General features: G+C 34.7%; 3 protein-coding genes across 3 annotated transcripts; 1 reads left to right on the forward strand and 2 right to left on the reverse strand.

The window, feature by feature from the left end:
* Positions 1–142: 142 nt before the first annotated feature.
* LOC120131792 lies at positions 143–724 on the forward strand. The gene has a single exon (XM_039148702.1). The coding sequence runs from the start codon at positions 143–145 to the stop codon at positions 722–724; it is 582 nt and encodes a 193-aa protein (XP_039004633.1).
* A 398-nt stretch (positions 725–1,122) lies between these two features.
* LOC120131793 lies at positions 1,123–2,799 on the reverse strand. The gene is made up of 3 exons (XM_039148703.1): positions 2,526–2,799; positions 2,044–2,294; positions 1,123–1,215 (listed from the first exon to the last, which is right to left on the reverse strand). The coding sequence occupies exons 1-3, from the start codon at positions 2,797–2,799 to the stop codon at positions 1,123–1,125; spliced, it is 618 nt and encodes a 205-aa protein (XP_039004634.1).
* Positions 2,800–8,703: 5,904 nt separating this feature from the next.
* LOC120131386 lies at positions 8,704–12,715 on the reverse strand. Its single transcript, XM_039148391.1, has 14 exons — positions 12,689–12,715; positions 12,484–12,591; positions 12,225–12,260; positions 11,899–12,006; positions 11,612–11,692; positions 11,419–11,537; positions 10,869–10,970; positions 10,535–10,651; positions 10,386–10,451; positions 10,023–10,089; positions 9,773–9,826; positions 9,513–9,620; positions 9,129–9,176; positions 8,704–8,868 (listed from the first exon to the last, which is right to left on the reverse strand). The coding sequence occupies exons 2-14, from the start codon at positions 12,571–12,573 to the stop codon at positions 8,719–8,721; spliced, it is 1,146 nt and encodes a 381-aa protein (XP_039004322.1). The 5' UTR covers positions 12,574–12,591; positions 12,689–12,715; the 3' UTR covers positions 8,704–8,718.
* Positions 12,716–14,104: the final 1,389 nt, after the last annotated feature.

Raw genomic sequence — 14,104 nt, forward strand, 5'->3', positions numbered from 1 at the left:
AATCACCCTTCATCACTTATCCATTAAAAACAGTAAAAAAACACTTCGCTATCTCTTCTCCCTACTCTGAAAGGAGAAAAAAAAATATAAAGCATCTCAAAGCTGAAATCCTCCGGAAAGAGAAATAAAAACAACTGAAAATATGAACCTCAAAATCACCTTCATCTTGGCGGTTCTGCTAAGTACAACTTCGCTATCTGCAGTAGCTAGGCATGACTCATTCGAAGCCTCATCATCTGAGAAAAATAACGACAATGGTGACAGATCCTTTTATCGAAGACCTGAGTTTGGCGACCATGGTAGGATTGAGGGGATGTTTGATCCAGGATTTGAGATTGTCGAGCAAAACTTTGAGAGTGGTGGTGGAGACACCGAGTTAGGGTGGCCAGGGACTGAAAACTGGCGGAAAGATAGGATTATGGCAGATACCGACGGATCTTGGTTCCGAGATCCGAGCGGAGGTGAATATGGATCTTGGGCCGGAGGTTTTAACGGAGGGTACGATCTTAATAGTGAATCTTGGGCCAGAGGTTTTAGCGGAGGGTACGATTTTAATGGTGGTTCTGTCGTTTGTAATCAGAAAGGGCCTTGTTACAAGAAGAAGCTTACCTGCCCTGCTAAGTGCTACACCTCTGTTACCAAATCAGGGAAAGGTTTCCACGCCAGTGCAAGTGGCGGTGGTTGCACCATGGATTGTGAGAAGACATGCAAAGCATTCTGTTAGGAGGGTAATCTATAAGCCTTTTTTTATATACTAAATACTAGAGGGAGAAATTTTACCCCTTCTTATCTACCCAATTCAACAGTGTAAGTTTATAATTAAACGGATAAATTTGTAGTTTACTTAAATACAATAAAAATTCGAGATATATTTGATGTAGTAAGTGATCAATTATCATATTAAGTTACATCGATATTCATATTCGAACACATTAGATTTTCAAATGCAATAAAAACTTTACTGAAAGTAGCATTGAAAACAAGTTACAAAAGATATGTGCAACAAAAGCAAGGATAGACATATAGCAAGCTCAATTTTCTCCTTCCATGACAAAGTGCATATTACTAGAAGCAACATGTGAGGTTACTGATATCTCATTGCTGCCGAGTCTGTGAATGTGATTAGATGGCAGCCCTCATTGCTCCTCTCGCAGCTTCAGCTTCGCGTTTCAGCTTGGCAGCTTTACCGCTTCCATGGAAATACATGTATACTTGCTGGTAGGTCAACAGCCAACAAAGTTAGTGATAACGTACACCTTGTGGATGAGGGCTTTGCATTGAATCATGTTGGGAACAGAACAAATCTGGATAACCCAGATGCGTACAACTGATTCGAGGCAGAAAATTAAAAAACCAATAAAGTAGAAGATCTACACAAGCAAAAGGAATTTCATCAAAATGGAGAGAAATATCTCTCAACTTTTACGCAGACTTCAACTGCGATCACGACGTTCTCAAGCCTTCAGCAGTACAAACAACATTCCTTTGTTCCCATCTGACAGAAACAAAAGAATTGAAGGATGTTTTCTGCACTAACAGTGAAAATAGAGGATACTCAGAAAACAGTGGATAAACTTTCTGCTCTTTATTGATAAATAACCAGCCTATAAATAGGTAAGTACATAACTGAAAGCAACATGAAAATAGACACTATCCAACGTGCATCAACAAACTCCTGTTAACTAGGAAGCAAATTAAAACAAACTACTGAACTCCTAAAGACTAGGACAACCCAAATCATTTATTACGTGTGCTGCTACTAATTTATTTAACAATCCCTCTCTTAAACTGATGTTCCACACATAACATCAGTTTAATAAGACTAAAACTTTGAAGTGCCATCCCTCAAATAAAGTCCTTTGAACTGCAAAATCCAAGTAGCTCCCTGAGCTTTCGAAATGCTGGAAATTTGAGAGGTTTTGTTAGATTATCAGCAATACGATCTTCACTTCTGCAGTAAACCAAATTAATAACTCCATCATTCGTGAGATCCCTTAAGAAATGATACTTCACATCTATATGTTTGCTTCAACCATGTAGAACATGATTCTTTGAGAGCTTTATTGCTGAACTGTTGTCACAGTAAATAAGAGTAGGCCCATCTTCTTTGAACAGCAGTTTTTCAAGAATCTTCTTCAGCCAAATAGCTTGACAAGCATAAGCTGTTGCTGCAACAAATTCAGCTTCAGTGGTTGACAATGTGACGATTGGCTGCTTCTTTGATGACCATGAAATAGCTCCTGTTTCCAACATTAAAACATACTCAGATGTGCTTTTTCGATCATCAAAATCTCCTGCATAATCACTATTTGTAAAGCCAAACAAATCTGACTTTTCTCTATTTTTAAAGAATAGCCCAAACTCCTTAGTACCTTGTAAGTACCTAAGAATTCTTTTTGCAGCCAAAAGATGAATCTCTGTTGGACACTCCATGTATCTACTAATGACACTTATAACATGCATTATATCAGGCCTTGTTGCAGTTAAATACATTAAGCTCCCCACAATCTGCTTTTAAAATGTACTGTTAACCTTGTTTCCTCCCTCATCCTTGTTTAGTTTCAAACCAAACTCAGATGGTGTATTCACAAGATTACAATCCTTCATCTGAAACTTGTCCAAGATTTCTCCCACATACTTCTTTTGAAAAATAAAAATGCCAGTAGAGGATTGCAACACTTCTATGCGAAGAAAGTAATGCATCATGCCAAGATCAGACATTTCAAATTCAGCCATCATGGATTTCTTAAAGCTTTCAAACATGGTTGTATTACTTTCAGTGTAGATTAGATCATCCATATATAAGCAAACAATGAGCATATTTCCTCCATCTTCAATTTATATAAAAAGTGTATATTCATGAGGACATTTTTGAAATCCTTCCTTCAAAAAAATAAGTTTCTATATGATTATACCAAGCTCGTGGAGCTTATTTTAATCCATATAGAGCTTTCTTTAACTTATACACTTTATGCTCATTGCCAAGTTTTTCATAACCAAGAGGTTGATCGATAAATACCTCTTCTTTCAAATCTCCATGGAGGAATGTTGATTTCACGTCCAACTGGAAGATAGGCCATGAGTTTTGAGCTGCCATAGCAATCACCAACCTGATTGTATCATGCCTTGCAACCAAAGCATAAACTTCTTTATAATCAACACCAAACTCTTGCTTGTAACCCTTAGCTACCAAGCGTGCCTTGTGTTTGTCAATCTCACCATTCTCTTTCAGCTTTTTCTTATATACCCACTTTACGTCAATAGTCTTTTGCCCATTTGGAAGATCATATAGCTCCCATGTATCATTTTTTTCAATGGCTGTAATTTCAGCATCCATAGCCTTTCTCCATTTTGGTTCTGTGACAGCCACTTCAAAATTAGTAGGATCATAATCTGAAAACAGAGCAAAGTAGGTGAGTAGGTCTTCAGATTGATCAATTCCAGCTACCTCATAATCATGCATCCATGCTGGTCTTCTTCGAACACGTTGAGACCTTTGTGATTCAGCTATAAGTGGGTTTTGTTCAGCTATTGGAACATTTTGAGTGACTTCCTCTTCTTTCTCATCCTCCATAGGTTGTTGCCCTTTCTCTTCATCATCAAAATCTGCTGGAATACTTTTATTAACACCATTTTGATTCCATGACCAAGTGGCTTCTTCATCAAATACCACATCACGACTAATGACAATTTTCATGGTGCTAGGATTGTATAGTTTATAAGCTTTTGACTTATCACTAACACCAAGAAAAATACATTTTTCTCCTTGTTATCTAGTTTCTTCCTCTTCTTATCTGGAATATGGCATAGGCAATACACCCAAAAATACGAAAATGATCTACAACAGGTTTCCTTTCGCTCCATGCTTTCTCTGGTGTCATATTTTGAACAAAAATGTAGGACTTCTGTTCAATATATGAATGCTCCAATTCACTACTTCAAGCCATAAACTTTTTGGAATGCCACTTGTTGTCAAAAGGCTTCGCACCATATTCATAATAGTGTGGTTCTTCCTCTCACATACTCCATTCTGTTGGGTGTATAAGCTGTTGTAAGTTGTCTCTTGATTCCATGGTTCTCACAAAAAAATTAAAAATTCATGTGAGTTATATTCTCCACCATGATCTATGCGAAGAAACCAACTTCTTTCTCAACAAGTGCTTTATAGCTTTTAAAAGCTACAAAGGCTTCAAATTTTTCTTTCAAAAAATAAACCCATATCTTATGACTATAATCATCAATGAAAGTAATTATATATCTTTTACCTCCATTAGAATGTGGTGTTATTGGCCCACAAATATCGGAATGAACAAGCTCCAATGCTTTCTTCGCTCTCCAAGATTTTCCTTGTGGGAATTGATTACAATGTTATTTGCTAACAACACATTCTTCACAAACTTGAGAGGATACTGTAATTTGACGAAGCCCTGTCACCATGTTCTTTTGTTGTAGTGTCTTAGATCCGAAAAATTCAGATGCCCATAGCGAAAGTGCCATAGCCACGCCTCATCTTTTAATTTTGCTGAGAAGTACATATGAGTTGTATTGTGGAGATATAGTGGAAACAAACGATTCGCTGTCATGTTAACTTCAGTAATTAAGCCCAAATTTGTGTCTTGAATCTGACATACTCCATCTTTGATAAAAATCTTGTATCATTTTTCTTGTAACTGACCCACACTAAGCAAGTTGGTCTTTAGATCTGGCACAAAATAAACATTAGTGATAGTGTGAGTGGAATTTCCTTTGGTTTGGATTGTTATTTTTCATTTTCCCATAACATAAATTATGGAGTTGTCACCAAACTTAACAGAGCTGTGAAATGATTCATCCAAGTCAGAAAATGCCTCATTCTCTCCACACATGTGATTGCTGCAGCCAGTGTCTAAAAACCACATTTATTGTTGAGATTCTTTTTTCACGTGACAGACCATCAAAAGAGACACCTCTTTTTCATTTTCTGCAAAGTTAGTTTGATCTCCACTTTGTTTATTCAAATCAATTTGCCATTCTGATTTATAATGGCCATACCTATGACATCTGAAACATTCAACATTGGACTTGTCTGTTGACTTTGATCTGTAAGTTGTTGAGTGGTGGCCTCCATGTCCTCTGCCTCTTCTTTGAAATTTACTCTCCTTATGATGACTTTGTTGTTGGTTCCCACGTTCATTGTTGTTTCTGTCTCCTCGACCTCTACCTGTACCCCTTCCTCTTGAGCTTGAGAAATGAGTAAAGGTGGAAGCCTTTAAAGATTGCTCCTCTGAAGTTGAACTTCGGTTCATCTTCTGTTCATTGACCAGCAAGGAGCTCTGCAATTCATCAAGAGAAAATGTATCTATGTCTTTCGATTCTTCAATGGAACATAAGACATAATTAAACTTTGGTGTCAGGGAACGCAATATCTTTTCAACAATGGTGACATCTACTATCTTCTCACCATGAAAGCGTATTTTTTGCTAATCTCCATAGTCCTGGCACAGTAGCTGGTGACAGATTCTCCATCCTTCATTTGTACAGTCTCAAAATATCTTCTCAAAGCTTGAAGCTATGTACGCTTCACTCTAGCAGAGCCTTCATAATTTTTCTTCATGGAATCTCAAATATCTTTGGAAGTTTCTTTTCTAAGAATTGTTTTCAAAATGGGACGATCAATTGCCTTCAAATCTTTGAGCTTTCTCCCTTCCAACTCTGTTTTCTGGGCATCTGTCAAGATTGCATTAGGTGTTGGTGCTTGAATTCCAGATTCAAGAATCAACCAATACTCTTTGGACCGTAGAAAATTCTCCATTAGCATACTCCAATAGTCATAGTGACCATCAAAACGTGGTATCACCGCCTGCACAAAATTTGATTCTGAAGCCATCAATGTTGTTTGGCAACTCTTTCTCTCTTGCTTTTAACCTGGCTCTTATGCCACTGATAGAAACAGAAGAATTGAAGGATGTTTTCTGCACTAACAGTGAAAATAGAGGATACTCAAAAAATAGTGGATAAACTTTCTGCTCTTTATTGATAAATAACCAGCCTATAAATAGGCAAGTACATATATGAAAGCAACATGAAAATAGGCACTATCCAAAGTGCATCAACAAACTCCTGTTAACTAGGAAGCAAATTAAAACAAACTACTCAACTTCTAAAGACTAGGACAACCCAAATCCTTTATTAAGTGTGCTGCTACTAATTTATTTAACACCATCTGTCTCCCACTAAACTATCCACATATAATGAATCTATGGTACAAGTTAAGCGTAAACTAAGAAAATGCTCAACTATTTCAATGACCAAACTTTGTGGATAAAAATTTTCTCAGGTTTAAGCATATACTTACCCCAGCCAAAGCATTGCTAATAAGATCAATGCAGGTAGGATCCCGCTGTGTAAGGCCAAAAGAAACCCATCAGTAAAATTTTATGGATAGAAAAGAATTAAACTAGAATAATCATTTTGCATGTCAAGTACTTACATTATGTTTAAATTCCATCGAGATAACAGGCAATCCATTATCTTATGCTTGAAACATTATTATCCCAGAAAAAAATGATATTTTTTTGGAGGATGAGTGCATTATGACAACTCTGATGCACTGGTGTAGTTGTAAGTAAAAACAGAAAGATAGATGCAAGTCCCATCAGTATAACCCGAATATAGTTATAGAAGATCTATCAGGGGAAACATGAGATATTACTAAATAAAACAGGAAGAACCATTTAAACTTCAAAGCACTCTCATTCCTGCGTGATAGTTATAAGGTGAGAAAAAAGGAAATCAAATTTAAGGGTTGATTAGCAAGGGTAAGGAACATGAAAAACTGGATTTAAGAAACCAGCAATAGACGTTAGCACTGGAGAAAGCCAACATAGAGAAAAAAGAAGACGCAAAACAAGAACTTTTTATTCAGGAACAAACATGGAATATATTAAATACCTAAAAGCAAGATACAATAGACGATACCACAATACATAGGCTCCTCGTACTCCTGCTACAAAGTAGATGATAGACAATAAGAAAAATACAGCATAATCACAATGTTATATTAAGAAGAAAAACAAGACACATTGAAGTATATAACTAAACTAACCTTCCCCTTTGAATCATGTTGTAGTAATGGCTATGATGTTCCATAGAAGGCACAAATCACCATCAATCACTCAATTGTCTCCAGTCCTTGGCTTTACACCAAACCCATTTTCAACTAAATTCAACTAAAGAGTTAACAAAATAAAAGTATGGTACAAAAAATTACCCAATGCAATCTAGCAAAGAACTAACAGTATATAAAAAGCATGACATAAATAATTACCCGATGCAATTTAGCATGGTACAAATGAAATCATGATACCTAGATGTACCATGCATAGAATCCTAAAAAGGAAAATATATACATACCTAAAAATGTCGAAAATGCAACATACTCCAATCTTTGTAGATGAATTGGAATTTCAATAGTGACACATATCATCACATGATTAGAGAGTTTTTTTTTATAATTATTTTAATATTTAGTTCAACCAGTTTAAGAGAAAAGAAATGAGAAAAAATTTGTTATTCGGGGGAACTAAACTAAAGACCTTAAGTATGGGTGGCCAAAACTCCACCATTGGGCTAAAACCAACATTTGGTTTTAAGTTATACAATGTTTTATTTATCTATTTTAAATCATGACAAAAAAATTATTAAAACAAATCTAATAAATAAATTTTATATATATATATATATATATATATATATAAATTTTAGAATATATGAGGTTTAAAAATAAAAATAAAATTAATTTTAATTTTTTATATTTTAAATTAAATTATTATTTTTAAATAATTATATATGAATTATATTTAAAATATAATTATATTAAAAAATTTATTTAGAGAATCCAAAGCCAAAAAAATGATTTATTTATTATATTTGTTTTAATGATTTTTTATGTCATAATTTAAAACAGATAAATAAAACATTGTATAACTTAAAACTAAATGATGAGTTTAGCCCAGCTTGGTTGTTTAATTAGATTTAATATTAAAAAAAATTCTCCAATCAGGTGGTGACACGTTTCACTATTGAAGGTGTCAAATATTCGTTTGACACGTGACACTTCCTGGTTGGATGGTTTATTTTTTGAATTAAATTAAAACTAAGACTAGCTTGAAAGAATATGTAACTACTGAGGACCAAATGTATAATTATATCAATTTTATTAACTGTCACGTCAACACTTCTGTCAAATATTAACAACATGAGACTATATTGAAACCGATTAAATAGTTAAATGGTCAAATTGACAATTTTAAAAATGATGGTTATAGTGACACCCAATCCATAATTAATTGGTCATTCAAGTAGTTTACCCATAAATAAATACGGCAAAATACAAAGTAGAATAAGTACTCATTATCTAATCCAATAACAAAAATTAGTTTTTAATACATTAATATTCTTAGTAAGTTAATAATCTGTGTTATTATTTGATTAATACTGAAAATAGTTGATTGTAAATAAGACTAAACATAGATCTTTCGTATGAGAAATATGGCAACTACCGTAGTTTTTAATTACATAAATACGGCAAAACTGGGTTGTATATCAGACAAGGCTAAAAGCATGGGTTCAAATAACGAGGTAGTTATGAGAGGAAAGCTAAAATACAAGTACGGGTGATGATGAGATTAAACTAGTGTCTCTGTGACTGTGCATAAGAGCAACCATAGATGGCTTTGATTACCCATAAAGGTCAAAAACTTTGCTTTGACGTTTGTTTCTTCGCCTCGGTTGCCTCGGAAATGGATCCACCCAATGTTTGTCTTGTTCTACGGCTTTATTCCATCGCTCTTTGAAGACTTTAAGTTCCCATGTGGATTGCCTGCGAATCTGCAAGCAGTATCTATTTGTGTTTATAATTCGCTGTCGCTTAGATATTTCTTTCATCTGAAGAAGCAGGGTAAAATCTCCTGCTATTCGGCCATATTATCAAGTGCCAGATATCCATTGTTTAATTATATCATGCGAATTGAGCGAGTTTAAAAGAGAGGTCTTTGTTTGCCGAGGAACTAAAAATAATATACTATCCATAATCGCATAAATTTCTTACCTATTCAACGCAAAGTGAATTCAGGAATTATGGATCTCACCTCAGCTCGTGGATCGAAACGTGAAGCTCGACTCGAAGCCCTACTACTCTGCACATAAGCAGGAAAAACAGTTAAGAAACAAAGTTTATGATAACATATAGAGAGGATAAGAAATAACTACGAACTCCAATTCAGATAAATTACTGAAGGCTTCAAATTATTTGAAGACAAATTTTGGATGAAATTGAAATGTTACTTTGGCAAAATTTAAATTTGGCAGCAAAATCAAGAATTAGGTAATGTTTGGATGGTTCATATACAGAACTAGGGAGAGCAGGTAATTATATTAACCTTGTACTTTAAGCAAAATAAGATGAAAGATATGCTTTTTTATCCTTGTCAAATGTAAAGCTCAATTGACCCATAGAAGAACAAAACAGAAACCTTTCTGGATTTCCTCGATGGGAGCTCTCCTGTCCCACCCAAAGTTTGTATGCCCTTATGAACAATGCACTCTCTATCAATCACCCCCACGTTCTTTGTTCGATCACCCTGAATAATAGCACATTCATCCATAATAAACATAATGTTTTTTGGAATCATGCTGAAATATATGTCTACTAGAATAAAAGGAAATGAACTATAAAGAATGAATAGTCGAAAAGGGCTAAACAGTTCCGAAGTAGAATCAAGTGAAGTCTTACCTGTGCACAATACCCAAGTTTCATATCCATTCCCCATCCGTAAACAAGATCATTCTGAAAGAAAGATAAATGGCTTAGAGATCAACAGCAAAATAATACTATATGAAAATGAGAGATTTATGCGTTATGATAAATGTGTGCGCTAAAAATTTGTAGAAAAGGAAAGGATAGATCGTATGGAAATGTGAAGCGCAGAATGAAGCAGCTATCCTTAAGATTCTATGGAGACAAGGAAAGCATGCAAGGTTACCTGTATGAGATGCCATGCACAAAACCAGGCAGCTCTGGAGAACACGGGAGCCATTCCCTCCACAAATCTACAGAGATATTATGGATGATTAAAATCAACACCGACCAACCAAATCATGAAATTTGATTTTCTTAAATATTTCATCAATCCGCTCATTACCAGCTTGCAACAGAGTGATCTCAGGCGGAGTGCGGAAGTTGTGTATGGGGGGAAATCCTCTTAGGACTTAAATCCAAGCACAATTTCCCATGCCATTTTTAGAGTTATCAATATAGGGAAGGAATACGGATGAAATTATTCTAATTCAATTGCTTTAAAACATTATATCATGCTTCCGAGCAATGTGATGATAGAACAACTCACCCGGAGCATGGTGGCCCCTCCCTCATATTTGAACACCTTGTTCTATCTCTACGTCCATAGACTCTCCTATATTTTCCAAAAACGTTAAAGTATTATACAAATAATAATCTGTAAGCATTTTATGAATTGCCATAAACCATTTCATTCACCTATGAAACTTCTTCATTCTAGCACGTATAGTGATTCTGTGGTGTATTTCCATTGACTTTGGGTCTAAAGCAGGCTGAGAAATCTCTAACCCTTCTGACTTCACTATTTCTAGATACCTGGAGAAAGAAGACTCACCCATTTGATCATAATGTTTGGATTTCCCCCCGAAAGCCTCACAAAGCAGAAATAGTAGTAAACGAGAAAAAGATTGAACTAAATGTTGAGAAACCTGGGCAGAAGATTATATTATTATTGAAAAACACACAAGATTATGTTAAGGCAAGAAAATTTCAAGCTATTGCAGGTGAACGAATTGTCATAAAAGCCATTTACCTTCTTGGATCGAAATGCTCCACCCCAAAATCTTCATCCCAAAGAAATATGTAGTCATAAATTGACACAATATCTGGATGTAGAAAACGCTTCGCAAACCACCTAAAAGAGGGGAAGAGATCACCAAGCTTATCAAGAAATTTCAGTAGACAAAGTATGGATACACAAACCAGTCAATAAGATTCATCTAGGCCATCGCTTTACATTTTTCAAGCAGTCCAAAGTCCATGACCCAATTTATATAGCAGACCAAACTCTTAGAGCAGCACATGTAACCATTAGTTCATAATGTTACACGTTCACTCGACAGAAGCAAAAATATAAGAATTATAAAACTGATTAAGGCCTTGTTTGATTCCGCAATTCCTGACTGTTAAGCCAGACTACTGACTACAACTCAAAATGACTCGAGCCTCGTTAGAACGCTTTAGCAACAAACCTACAATATGAGCAGTTTGATAAACTCCAATATCATTATGAGTATACACATCCACCCACACGTTTCACAAGACATGAAAAAAGAAATCCTTTCACCAACAGTAGGTTTTACCACTTTGTTTGGTTATGAGCCACTATGTGAATGGCTTTGCCACACCAATCAAAATCCCACCATCCATCCACTTTACCATCGTAATGGAATAAAATAATGGTAAAATTCGCTGCAAAAAACTGAATTCAACAAAATTAGGTTAACATTGTGCAGTTCATCAATGTTGAAAGTCAACAGGAGAAGATTCAAATACCTTTCGCACAACACTGTCAACATTTTCCTTTTGTTTAATTCCAACTGGCATTGCCAGCAAGTTATTTGTGGTAACATTGACCTGCAATTGGATATCCATCCAATGGCATCAAATATTGTAAACAATCTTATTTTTTTCAGCAATAACAAATTTTTCAGAACAGTCATCACTGCTTTATTCATTGAAAGAAAGATACCAAGGAAAAGTCAAAAACAAAAAAGAAAGTGGCTATATTCATATCTTAGTATAAAAGTTTATGCTAAATTACAAGAATATTTGCATCTCACTTTAGATGGTGAATTCTTTGACGATTGAGGCTTTAGTTCCAAATCTGAATGAGATTGCATAATGCCACGAGGCAAATCTCTTGATATCCTGGAAGGCAATTCATTATCCTAGCCACAAGCATGATACACAACTTAGATGACATTGAAGGAAATGGATCAAAACAATGCAAATGCAAGAACCTAATGAATTATGTACACATTCACTTATACAAAAACATAGTCCAAAGAAAGACCAAGGCAAAAAAAATCCAATTTCTACAAGCTCAGGCATAAAAAGGAACTGAAAACTGACTTGGAATGGCAAATGCCGGCATTAACATGCTTACCTCTACTGTTTCGAAAGGGTGCAATTTGGTTTCAATCTGAAAATAAAAGAAAGCACAAGGTTGAACTTTTTTCTTCTTTGAATAACCAGACACCTTATCACAATGACAATGCCAGCATGAAATCAGTGGGGCTAACTGTAAAAGGAAATAAAAAGTACCCAGATTGACAAATAGAAAGACCAGGAAACAGAAACTGCATGTATCTCCTTACAATAAACCAAAATCAGTAAAATCTAGAGAATGAGGAGAGTTTTTATACCTCTGTCTCGTAGTATTGATAATTTGTGGTTCTATACACAATGTACAACATAACTGTAAAAATAACTCCCAAAAATGGAAGCTGCCTCATTTTAAATCCGACGTTTCCCTGCAACAATATCAGACATTTTACAAGCTTTGAAAGATAAAATTCTACTAAAACTTCAATGTTGGAAAACCTTCAAACTTGAAAAGAAAGGGCATTCCACGTCAGATGAAGCATTTCTTCTCTTATCAGTAACTGTCCTCATAGACAAAGCTTCTATGTTACACTCATAGAAAACTGCAGGAAATTGCATTGAAGTAAGAAAAAGGAAAAAAAAGCTACACCAACACCTTTTAGAAGTAAATGTTACAAACAAGAAGGTACTGAATTAGTTTATGCTGCTGAAAGACCAAAACTCATTATAACAAAAAAGACCCAGTGCTTGTTTTGCCTCTGCAACTAACGTAAGGAAATGGAAGTTGCAAAAGGATGATGAAGTTAAAACCCGAGAAACAGAGATGTCAAATACGTGATGCCGTTAAATCTTGAATTTAAGAACGTGTTTAAATGAGCTGAAGCATGTGCATGTTGCATGTAATGGCAGAATCTCAAAAGAAAGAAAACAAGAGACAAAATCAAGATTTTGTTAGATCTAAAAACGTAGTTATTACTATTTTATGCGTCTGATAGGAAATTCAAAAACAAAAAGAAGAAAATGAAATGAAAGAATAATCACTGTATAGAGCAAAGATTCAGATTTTGGATTGAAGTGAAAAATAAGAAAACGAAAAGTAATGAAAGATAACAACCTCTGTCAGCATGAATTCCCCAGATTTCTTCAATCCAGAAGAACTTACAAGGCTTAACCTTAAACTGAGAAACCATTCATTATTTAAAAATAAAACAAACGATAAAAAAGAATAAAGAACGAATATGTATAAGCAGAAACAAGAATCTCTTGAAAAACAAATCTTGATCAAACCACCATTGCTAGAAAATAAAAATTAAAAGAGAAGCATAAAATGAGGGACCTTGAAGATCAAAAGGAGGCTGAATTGATTAATCAGAGATGAAGGTAGAGAAAAAAAATGTAAAGCTTTTTTGTCTTGGGGTAAATTTGGGTCCGCTGATTCAAGAAAATCAAATTGCATGAATGAACCAGAACGGAAAGAAAAGGTTTTTAAAAGAAAGGGTAAATTACACGCTTACTTACTGAACTTTACTCTCTCTCCTGTTTTACTCACTATATTTTCAATTTTTTACAATTTACTCACTAAACTTTAGACATTTAATTTTTTTGCCACTTAACCGTTTACTCAGTAACAACGTGCTCATGTGACTTATTTTAATAATAAAACATGTCATGTGTTTACTCATTAAACTTTACTCTCTCCTATTTCACTTATTGTACTTTTAATTTTTTTTTCAATTTTAATTTAACGGTGTTAGAAATTTAACGACTAAAAAAGTTTAATGTCTAAAGTTTAGTGAGTAAATTAAAAAAAAAATTTAAAGTACGGTGAGTGAAATAAGAGAGAAAATAAAGTTAAGAGAGTAAACGTGATTTACCCTAAAAGAAAACAGAAAGAAGAGGACGTGGATTGTGGAAGAACTAAAGGCTAGTGATTTGGGGGGA

This window comes from Hibiscus syriacus, unplaced genomic scaffold, assembly GCF_006381635.1.
Source record: "Hibiscus syriacus cultivar Baekdansim isolate YM2019G1 unplaced genomic scaffold, ASM638163v2 tig00110556_pilon, whole genome shotgun sequence".
NCBI classification, from domain to species: Eukaryota; Viridiplantae; Streptophyta; class Magnoliopsida; order Malvales; family Malvaceae; genus Hibiscus; species Hibiscus syriacus.

Excerpts from the sequence above, each read along its gene's own strand:
- LOC120131792 (XM_039148702.1), top strand. The coding sequence starts at position 143 with ATGAACCTCAAAATCACCTTCATCTTGGCGGTTCTGCTAAGTACAACT.
- LOC120131793 (XM_039148703.1), bottom strand. The coding sequence starts at position 2,799 with ATGGATGATCTAATCTACACTGAAAGTAATACAACCATGTTTGAAAGC. Across the intron at positions 2,295-2,525 it reads GGGAGGAAACAAGGTTAACA|GAGATTTTGATGATCGAAAA; the intron begins GTACATTTTAAA and ends GTGATTATGCAG. Across the intron at positions 1,216-2,043 it reads TAAAGCTCTCAAAGAATCAT|CAAGTATACATGTATTTCCA; the intron begins GTTCTACATGGT and ends TTGACCTACCAG.
- LOC120131386 (XM_039148391.1), bottom strand. The coding sequence starts at position 12,573 with ATGAGGCAGCTTCCATTTTTGGGAGTTATTTTTACAGTTATGTTGTAC. Across the intron at positions 11,538-11,611 it reads TTGACAGTGTTGTGCGAAAG|TTTTTTGCAGCGAATTTTAC; the intron begins GTATTTGAATCT and ends TGTTGAATTCAG. Across the intron at positions 8,869-9,128 it reads GTTTCGATCCACGAGCTGAG|ATTCGCAGGCAATCCACATG; the intron begins GTGAGATCCATA and ends TACTGCTTGCAG.